Source organism: Aptenodytes forsteri, unplaced genomic scaffold (assembly GCF_000699145.1).
Source record: "Aptenodytes forsteri isolate BGI_AS27 unplaced genomic scaffold, ASM69914v1 Scaffold391, whole genome shotgun sequence".
NCBI classification, from domain to species: Eukaryota; Metazoa; Chordata; class Aves; order Sphenisciformes; family Spheniscidae; genus Aptenodytes; species Aptenodytes forsteri.
Genome location: NW_008795920.1, coordinates 226,818 through 237,799, shown reverse-complemented (window position 1 = coordinate 237,799; position 10,982 = coordinate 226,818). Strand labels below are relative to the sequence as shown.

Below are 10,982 nucleotides of genomic sequence, written 5' to 3'. Positions count from 1 at the left end.
CACCCCCAGGTCCTTTTCCAAAAGGCAGCTTTCCAGCCACTCTTCCCCAAGCCTGTAGCGCTGCATGGGGTTGTTGTGGCCGAAGTGCAGGACCCGGCACTTGGCCTTGTTGAACCTCATACAATTGGCCTCGGCCCATCGATCCAGCCTGTCCAGGTCCCTCTGCAGAGCCTTCCTACCCTCGAGCAGATCAACACTCCCGCCCAACTTGGTGTCATCTGCAAACTTACTGAGGGTGCACTCAATCCCCTCATCCAGATCGTTGATAAAGATATTAAACAGAACTGGCCCCAGTACCGAGCCCTGGGGAACACCACGTGTGACCACTCTTTAAAACAAGAGTGAATGATCATGGATGAAAATAGCATTTACACAGTAGATTTTGTAGATCAGTGCAAATGGGGGATAATCTCAAATTTAAATTACTACAGGATACACAGAGAAAATCCATTTTCATGTACTTGATCCTCTGTAGTTCAGAGAAAGCAAAGACCAGGGTTGCCAGAAACGCCTTTGTTCAGTTACCTGCTGCAAACTCCTCAATAGTCATCAATGGGAAGCGGATAAGAGAAAGCGCTTTGCCCAGTACTTTCCGCTTGTTCTCTGGAATCACCTGAAGTTGCTGCCGTTGACACTCAGCCTCCGACCAGCGAACCACTGCATTAAACAAACGAACCTCCCGGATCCCCAGGGTATCCCTCTCCAGCACCGCAACCAGGGTGTCTGCAAGGCAGGACAGATAGTGACAACTTTAGGCACTAACCCAAATCACCCCATTTTACCTAGCCAGAAGTACCCTATGTACAGCCAAGGTGAGTAAAAAAGAAGCAACTGAAAAAACAGCATCTCCCAGAAGTGCTGCCCACAGCCTCTGAGTAAGATATATCTGCATATTCCATAAGCAAGTAACTCACCAGAGCAGCAAACAGTGTCCAATTAATTGGCACGTTAATGGAAGTGCAGCAGAACGAACTGCAACTTACTTGACATCAAATTTGGATGAAGCAAGCAGCATGAAAGCCAGAAGGTTACCCGTGCCTTACCTCTATAGTCCATCTCATTAGAAGAAGGTTAAAGTCTGAATTTTAATGTTTATTAACTGTGCCCAGCAAGTTTGGAAACTGCATACGATAATTAAAATAGCCGTTCTTGCTTCCAAAAACGCAACACCTTTTTAACTCCCAAGCCTGACGAAGACCTAGGGAACAATGCCAACTCTACAAAAGAAGGCAAGTTACACCCACCCAAAACCTGCCAACATCAACAGAGGAAACAGGCTTTGTATCATGCCCAGAAAACCCAAGCTGCACCAAAGTAAGCAGATTCCAGGATATTTCTGCAAGCAAGCATGCTCTTTTGCAAATGCCTTGTCTCTAGCCACTTATTCAACAGATTGCTCCAGAACAGCAGAGCCACAAAAGAGAAGTGCCAAGTATTAACCTGTAATAACTTTAGAGGCTAGCTTGTTATGAAAGCATGTAGAGGGAGGAGGGAAAAAAGCTTACCCAGATCAATGTCTGTAAACCCCTCCGCATTGATGGCATCTGATGTGTTCTTGTCTATGTTCTCCAGGCAAAGGCTGGCCAGCTGAGGCTCATCAAAAAGTCTTGCCTAGTAATGAAGAAGCAGTCGTTAACACAAAAGATATTTTAAAGTTTACACTAAGTAAGGACCCCCCCTTCTCTCCCAGAGCCCATCTTCATTAGCAATACTATGCCTGACTGCATCATGAATTCAGTGGGCTGCAGCAGTCTTTCACAAGCAGTTAAGCATGACAAGGCAAGCACTAGAAAAATCTGCATTTGGCATCAGTTCTGTTTTAGCTGTGCATGTCTTCAGGCACGTCTTTGTTTTAACATCACATCGGTTAACGCGGCTGTAGTGCTTTCTAGCGCCATACTGACCATGTCAGCTGAGCGTGGGTAATTTTTACTGCATCATTTTTATATTTAGAAGAAAGCTTTGCCCAATGACTCCTGGCCTGCTTGCTCTAGGAATATGCAGAGACAGCTTATTCTGTAAGAACATAGGCACGCTGATCTCACGTATTAGCAAAAATGCCTTAGCAGGCACACTGCTTGTGTCCCAGGGAGATGTGCAAAACCCTGTGGGGTACGCAGCCTGCTTAGTGCATTTGCATGTTTTGCCCAGAAACAGCTACTCTAATCTAGTTACCTTAAAGAATTCCCCCCGAAGTAGGTTACTATTCCAAACAAAGCCTGCACACAGCTTGGAGAGTTGCTCAGAATCTCTCTGCCCAACTTAAGTGCAGTCTCGTAACAATTTCACTACCGCTTCAGATCCCCCTAGACCACCAAGACATCTTACCAACCCTGTGCCTAGCATAAGCAGAAATGAGGTAGGAACACGCAAAAGTCACTGAGATGACCTCTTATTTCCAAAGCTTTGGTTTTGCTATTTAGGAAGGAACCGCCTTAACATCACACCTAACATTAGCGCAAGAGTACACTGGGACTTGAACTCACTGCCACAGGTAAGGTTTAAAAATTGTGTTTTGGGCTGGGAATTCAGTCACTCACAGAGGCTAGCATTATCGAGCATCTTCTGCTTCACCCTTGCTCACGGGCTGTAGAGCTCAGCAAGGCCAACCTTCAACGCTGAGACCTCAAGTGCAGGGAGCTGAAACAACTCTCCATTTTCTCAGGGACCGGGGAAGCTTCAGCAGTCGTCACCTGCTCCTGGGGCTGGAGGATTGCCAGTGCCTTGCGCTCTTGGCATCCAAGAGCTGTGACTGACTCAGACTTTACTACTGTAGCGGCTCTCTTTTGACACGTGAAGGACTTACATTACACTTGCAGAGTTCTCCCCCACAGCGGCTTTAGGTAAGCTATTATTTCCTTGTTGATCAAAGTGACATATGCATGTACGTCTGGCATGAAAGAGGATCACTGTTCACTATGAGGCACAATCAATTAGGAGAGCTATTTGCCACCAGAGATTAGCAGTTGCGTGAAACGCTGTCTATGACATAGTTGCTGGACCAGCAGGATTCAGCAATGATACACGCAGAGGAGGTTTGGGGCTCTACAATCTTAGGTTCACCATCTTAAGCCTGTTGGGAAATGTTTTGTACAAGATGTATCTCAGGTCTGTAATTGACTGTACAAATTGTCAATTTGTTGCAGTAAAAGCAGAAAACAGAGGCCGATGTTCACATTGAAGGACCAGAACCAAGAGCACTTTGAGAACAGATCCATTAAGTCAGGTGCCTCGCGCAGCCAGTCATTGAGATACTGATACATTTCTCAAAAACACCAGCCTCAAACATTTTAGAGACTTGATATACTCCAGTAGTGAACATAAACTAGATATGAATCACCACTGATAATTACTCGTAATGGATAAGCCACAAACAAAAGGAACCAGGAAAGCCTGTCTCCATCTGGCATTTCAGCTGCCCCAGTACAGCTGACAGAGTGCCAGGCAGTATCTTGGTTTTGATATCTGAAAAACTAGGACACCTTCCTCTTTTGCCAAAGAAGGACCTTTGTGACTTGTAAGGAAGTCACCATGAACCTGAATGTTACCTTGCCAAAGCTGCGAAGTCAGGTTGCAGAGACTTAGCATGCCGCAAAAATCCCTGCATAAAGAATACCACCAAAAAGCTGACACCTCTAATCCTCATGAAGTGATGGCTAGCGTAAGATGCCTCTTCAAAACTGCAGCCTACGGGAAAGATCTCTTCTCAGCTCTTGGATAAGAGCTCCTGATCTTTCAGATTGCAAGCTGCTGAACCCAAAGAACGGGAGAGCTGCTGCCAAAGAGTTACAATTGTCCTACCATGCATCAGATGGGAGCGCAGATTTGGCTACCATCACCCAAGCAAGAATCTTTAAGTCCTGAATCTTCCCCAGGGAAGTGCAGTGTGGTTCCCCCCATGTCTCAGAGGCTGCCTTGCCCGTTTATGGCATGTGGAAGAGGGCCAAGTTAACAAGGGGATGCGTAAAGAGGGACACGGTATTTTGCAGCAATAGCTGAATCCTAGCAGTGCAGAGTGTCTACAACAGCAATGTAACATGGAACTACTTTGAGAACTTGATCCAACTATTATACTCAAATAAAATCCCTGCCTCATCGCAGCAAAGAAGCAAAGAGCTCAGCAGTGACTGCCTCAGGCCAACACTGCTTTAGAGCAACACTGCTTCAATTTCTGCAAAAACTGCTGGTGTAGACACTGCCACCGATGCGGTAACTACAGTCAGAGCCTGAAAGACGCTTGTACTCCTGACAAGGAGGAAAAAAGCCAGCAGACAGATACGTTGGGCAAGACAAGACAACCCCTCAGAGCCAGACCGCCTTAGTGCACTGGTTCCCAAGTCAGGGCAGCTGTGAAAACTCCTCTGCAAGGTTTGTTTAACATCAGAAATCACGGCAGCTTCCCTGAGCTAGCTGCTCAGAAATATTCCTCCAGAGCTAGCCAAAAGTATGGCCATTCCCTAAAGGAAAGAAACTCGCACACACAATGCCTATTTGTTTCTTGTTCCTACACCACCCAGAACAGGGTGTCCCTGGCAATGCTACAGACACTGCAACGCACAGGTGACAGCACTGCAGAAGTCACTGATGTCATCAGCTGTCAGTAGAGAGGGTGGCAGGGACCAGAAAGAGAAGATGGGGCTAGGAAATGGGAAGGATAGTGATGCTAATTTAATCAACCTGCATGCAAAGTCTGATCTTCTCCAAAATAAGCAGAAGTTGTAAACACTGTCTTCTAGTTCGCTGCTTAGAAGAGTCAAATGGAAGATGGAGGAGTCCAACCTTCACAGATCGGATCAGAGGGGCACAAGGATGCGCAAACGGCCTCATAAAGAGTCAAGAAACACAGCTGCACTGAAACTCCAGGTTTGCGTGCCTTCAGTACAGCGGGAGGGTGAGCTGGAACAGGCTGAGGAAGAGATCACTTTGCTCCTCTCCTAGGAAAATAAACCGAAGCACTCATGAAAAAGTTGCATTTTCTGTCTTTCACCCCCGTTTCAGGGAAACTATTGCAAAAACAGTTCTTCAAAGAACGTCTGACCAGCTAGATGCAGCAAGCTTTGCACAGAGAAAGCTTATTACACCAGTCCTGAATCTGAACAAGCGAAAATCCTCTCATTTCACTTTTCTTCTTGGCAGATGAAATTTTTCCACCCTGTTAATTTCTTCCCCAGATCACACTCTGGAAGGAATCGCCTGCCACACCGAAACAGAAAGCAGATCTGAAATGGCAGCAACATTTGCTGTATTTTATTGTTCTTTGTAAGAACTTGCTCATCAGCACTAGACTCCTGTAAGGAAGAATTCAAAATGACACAGAACTGCTCCATTTTGGATGATCAACTCCGCAACGCTCAGAAAACTTCTGTTTTCCTACTGAGATGGACCTTGCTCAAAAGACTTAACACAAACGATTGCAAACTCACCTGTGTTAACAGCATGAATGCATTGTCTGCTCGGAGGTTTTTTTTAAGAAACTCCACACAATGAGCTTCAAGGGCTGGAACTGCATATTTTTTAGCTGTGTAAAGCGTTGTCATAACAGTCTCTGGTCCAATCTGAACTTCGTCTGAATAAAGGAATCTGAAAGCATGCAAACAAACATTGCTCTGGTGAAGCCAATAAGGTAACAGGGTAAAAACCCTTGCAACTCATAAAAAACACGTTTGTGCTTCTGCCCATCATCCTGGCCCCATTTCCTATACTTGAGAGATGGAAGGGTTTTCACATCCTTTCCACTGACTGTGGTTTACAAAGAGAAGCTCTTTTTTTTTTTTTAAAAACCACGCTCTTTACAGTGTAACTTTTCATGAATGAAATAGCTGGGATATCTGCTGAAGCACTTTGAACTGCCTAGCATCCCACAACCAGCGAGCTGTTTAGCCTCCCACTTACGCTAGGCTAGAACAGTCTCTGGCCAAGTGCACCCCTTAAAATTAACATTTTTGGCTGTTCAATTAGACTAAACAAAGACAAAAATTCAATCCTGCCTGCCTACTTCAGAAGGGAAGCTCCATTTTATATACTAATTCAAAAGTGACCAGAAGCACTCAAACATATACATCCACTGCAGGTGAGGTGTTTTATCCATACCCCACTTTCCCCTCATCTCTTCACTTTATATACCGAACTGTTTAATTTCATTATACATATAACATTCAGATGTTAAAGTACAGCACACAATATAACTTCAGCATAAAGCAAGAGTTAATTGCAATGAAAAACAAGGACTGCCACGCTGCTAGCAAAGCATCAGCCTTCACTGTTAGGCCAAAACAAGGAAGTACATTCATACCGCATGGAAAAACAAAGGTCTTCGTAGGAAGCCTGACCGAGCCTCCTCATACCCAAGCATGCTGATTAGAGACAACAGGAACTGGCAGGCTGAGTTCAGTAAAACCAGTTACACACTTGATGTTAGTCCTAATCCCATGCAGCGTTTTTGTTTACTGTTTTTCCTTTAACCAGTCGAGCATTCGCCAATCAGGCTCTGAAAGGCACGAAGCACAGAGGCGTAACATTAAATGTGTTAACTGGGCTTAGCGTTCCTATTCCACGGGATATTTTGGAAACTCCAGCAATTTCTTCTCCGGCATTTCTCTGAATGGGGCACAGCAACACGGCGCATGGCCGCTATTCCTGGAGGCTTCACACAGCAGCAGGGCTCTTCTAGGGGGATGGCAGGCAGCATCCCCACCTGGAGGGACTTGCTGCAGAGCAGCAGTGGAGCTCCTGGTCCTCTAGCTAGAGAGGGCCAGGATGCAATTCAGGGAAGCATAAACAGGGGGATTCAGAGGAAGGGAAGCACTCTCATTGCTGTTGAAAGCAGGCTTTTGTGCTGCTCTAGAGCATCTGTTAATAACAGCATCAAGCCACAGGCTCATGAATGTATTTTGCACACATCCCTTCACCAGTCCTGTTTTCACTAAGTAATCCTTTTTATTACAAGATTAAAAGAACACAGTTGCTCTAAAAACAACTAGTTCTATTTACTTCAATTACTATGTTAGTATTTATTTTAACAATAGTCCAAACAGTGCACGCTAAGAGGGATAACAAGAGAGGCTCAAACTGTGAAAAAGCATAGTATCAATTTAAAAGAAGATTTAGATTATAATCCCAGACAATCAAAAATGTTCTTTGGGTTACCATGAAAATAGTAATAATAAAAAAGGATCTCTCGTGCAATTACAGCAGACCTATTAAAGGCCACCAGCCCACAATCACAATCTAGTGTCCAGAAGGGACCTTCTGCTGAACATTCACGATGGGCACTTTGTCCCTTGATAAGCTCCTGATCCTACAGCATTAGGTCATGGCTTGGACCAAGTCCAGAGACATATGTAAGAATCAGCTGCCATTTTAGATCAGTGTTTGGAGGGACTGGTTTTACTCTAGGAAGGTTTATACCACATACTTGGTAAGCTTCCTACTGGAACGCAGCACCCAAACTTCCTTTGGCATATTTAAGCTCTGAGCATTTTAAAAGCGACAGTTTGATTCTAGATTTAAGCATCTAAGATATCACTGTAGCACACAGCTACTGCAGCATAACTGCAAGCTTTAGAGGCACTGTGATAATCCACACACAATTTGTCCTATACAAAATATAAACATTTCCGTTGAAATCCACCTAAACTCATCACTCCAGTCTTTTCAGATGATGGTTCTCTTCCAAGATCGTATTGTTTATACAAGTGCTGAAATCTCAGCACTGGCTGGGAAACAACACGACTTTGCCTCTAATTCACTCGATATTTTAGCCTCACTAAGTTTCAAAGATAGATACTAACTCTGCACTCCAGAGAGATCTACCTGGCTGATAGAGAGTCATACGCCAATTAGAGGGATTCCCCATGTGCTAGTGTCTGGTTTAAAACGAGCCAAAGGGGAGGGGGCATGGGGCTCCCTATTATTTCTGGCCTTTCACTCTAGTGAAGATCAATTTTAAAATCTTCTAAGATAGCACAGTCAAGACCAAAGCACTTTTTGAAGGTAAAGCAAAAAGTGTGCCAAAGCTATATATAGTCATTGTTCCCAATAGGAAGCAAGCGGGGAACATGTCAAGAGCACAGGACTGGAAACCCCTGGAAGTAGGTTACAGAAATCCTATGGAAATGGGACAATGACTTTTCAGCATACATTCAGGATTGCTGCTGGATGTTATACAGCACCAGCCGAGCTTAAAGAAATCAGTGAATAGGATGTTACAGCCCCTTCCTCCTCCTTCCCCCAGCATGCAGACTTACAACGCATGCTGTAAATGTAAATTCAAAACCAGCTCTCCAAAAGGGGAATAAAACACGCAGAAGGGGAGATACCATACAGAACGGCTGACACTGATTTCACACCCTTGCTTACCTGTTATAACTTGCTCATTTTCCCATAAGCTAATTGACCTCCAAGTATTTGTAACTTACAGAGCTTTAAGAGGATTACTTTTCCCCACTTCTCTCAAATAGCCTTTGAATCAAATCAAACCAATTCACGAACGAGAATTTGTGAGACTACGTCTGAACAGGTGAGTTGATACTTAACCACAAGGGCCAGCACGTGCACTTATTCCAGTTGCTAACCAGAACACCTCCCTATTGCTGCATTTGCATGGTGTAGCTACATATAACTACATATTTACGAAGTTATCAACTATCCAGTTTAGTTTTGCCCATACTGCAGATCATCAGCAGGAGGGCATATATTTAACTACTGCTAAACCAAAACACGGAGCAAGTCAGATATTCTTGTGCAGTAGCTACACTAGACTTTTACCCAGGAAAAGAGGGATTTAACACCAGCATTTAAACGCCCTTGAACAGATCAACAAAGAGGCATTTTATTTAGAAACTTAACAATCTCCACTCTACAAAATGGTTCACTGCTTTCATTGAAAATATCCTTCTCTACAATAAATCTGTTCATTCCAGTTATACTGTACATAAGAAGCAGCTTACTTCAGCAGAGCTAGGAAGGCAGCAGGCTCCACATCAGGCAGCTCAATCTCTGTAGAAGTTGTGGCCATTCCACCATTAAACATCGCATCGAAGACTGCGCTGCCCACAGCCAGCACAAACCTAACGTTAAAAAGCAAACAAGCAAGAAAACCTTATGTTAAATCATATTCACTTTCAAAAAAAAATCCCAGGCTAGCCGCTATTCCCCAAGGCCACCCCCAGGGAAAGCAAATTGTTCCCAGCGTTAAAGCAAAAATGTTTTGCAATAGAAGGGAGTGTCAGGCTTTCTGTTCGTTTACTGCAAAAACACCAAAGTTGCAAGCAACTTCATTTTGAGCCCTGTCCCAGCATACAACATAGTAATGGTTCCCCAAAGACAACATTTTGTGCATCACGGAACAAAATATACGTGGCTGCTTTGCAAAGTCCTTGTAGGAGCCTATGGACCAGTCACAAGGTTGAGAAGCTAAGAAACAACGAAGTTAAGGAATTCAAGTTATTCCAGTGAACAGAGCCCCAGTCTTGACGCAATTACCCCCAGTCACACACTGAAAACACTTACAGAAAACTTGTCACTACTCACTACCCATCCTCCTCCCTTCTCCCCAGACGCCAGGAGGACACCCTTGGTGACAGCAGAGCAAGCTCTCAAAACATGCAAATTGCACCGGCAGCATCACCGGGAGCTGCGGACACCAGCACCTCCTGCAGCACCCAGCATGGGAGCTGCCTCCCCCGGGCACGCTGCCGTCTTCTTCAACGCAAAACCTGCTTTGGGCTTAGCCTAGAAGGCAGAGAAAACCTCACTTGAAGCAAACTAGCACCGTTAGGTGCACACAAACCCTTTTCACACTGCTGTGAATTTACGTGGTAATTAACGGCGAGAGGCATGTTATTGTCCCTAAAGAAATAGGAAGCAAGAATTCCCACAAACCAGGTTTGAGACTGAAAATAATATTCCAGCACTCCCATGTAAACAAGATGACTTCCCTCACTGATAAACACCAACTCCTGTTTTAGGAGGAGGCACAGACCTGCCTGCTGAGAGGCCTGTGTATATGTAAGCTGCTGTACCTGCCTTATGCCTTAGAAAAGCCATCTTGAGAACTTCCATTGTTTGGAAATGCAGAGACGAGTGTTTCCCAGGAAAAGCAACCTCATTCCTGGTGTCTGCAATCAAGCAGCTCCCTGAAGTTAAATACAGCACAGGCCACAAAGGTCACAGCTCAGCAGCGTGGGGAAGCAGAGGAGACCAGGCTGCAGAAGAGATTACTGCAACCACTTCTCCAACCGACCGTAGAAAGGAAGAAGCTGGAAAATTCAGGGGCTCTCGCTGCAGCACAGTTTGACGCACGCTTCGACAGAGACAAGCATCAAGAACTGCAGGCAGAAAACCGTTCAGGACAGAAGGCACAAGACAGAAACCTCCAGTGCTCAGACCCCACAGAAAGCCCATCGCTAAAGGGGAATTTCAGTTAGGTTTTGCTGCAGTAGGAAGTGATACAGAAGCTTTTTTCTTTTAAACAAATTTTTTCATTTTCTCGCTTTTCACTCCCCTCCCATCCAGAGGAGGCCTTCCACGGACACAATACAGCGAAGTGCCGTGGATGTGCCAGGCTTGTTTGCCATGACGGACTGTTTGGCTGACAAGCCGGGTTGTATTGTTTCTGATCGGTTAAGAGAGTTAGGGGCAAACCACAGCGGTTAAAAAAAAAAAAGTACACACATGCATATTTTATCAAACAATTCTGCAGAAAAATGTCAAGAACAAATAAAAAACCTTGTTCACAATACTAGAATTGCCAAATGAAAAAAAAAAAAATATCCTTGTTCCTAATACTAGAATTGCCAAATAAAACAAAAATCCTTGTTCCTACAAAAGCAGTGATGGGGGCAAGACAATCGCAGGCATTATTTGCCACTAAAAATTAACATAAATTAACTGCACTCTAAAATTTTCATTCTCACAGCCAGCACAGTCTACATCCTCAGTGAGCAGACAGCCTCTGGAAGCAATTTGAAAAAGGGCATTAA

General features: G+C 44.5%; 1 protein-coding gene across 2 annotated transcripts in view; it reads right to left on the bottom strand.

Moving 5' to 3' along the window:
- Nucleotides 1–9,064, bottom strand: part of BTBD2 (BTB domain containing 2) — an 18,347-nt gene extending 9,283 nt beyond the window's left edge. The window contains exons 1-4 of one of the 2 annotated variants that reach the window (XM_009284864.2): nucleotides 8,949–9,064; nucleotides 5,424–5,580; nucleotides 1,506–1,611; nucleotides 526–723 (exon numbers count right to left, since the gene is read on the bottom strand). In XM_009284864.2, coding sequence (XP_009283139.1) covers nucleotides 526–723; nucleotides 1,506–1,611; nucleotides 5,424–5,580; nucleotides 8,949–9,031 — 544 coding nt within the window. In that variant the 5' untranslated portion in view covers nucleotides 9,032–9,064. Of the gene's footprint in view, nucleotides 1–525; nucleotides 724–1,505; nucleotides 1,612–5,423; nucleotides 5,581–6,292; nucleotides 6,372–8,948 lie in introns of those variants that run through there. The other variant, XM_009284863.1, reaches the window with a different exon arrangement.
- Between the last annotated feature and the right edge of the window lie 1,918 nt (nucleotides 9,065–10,982).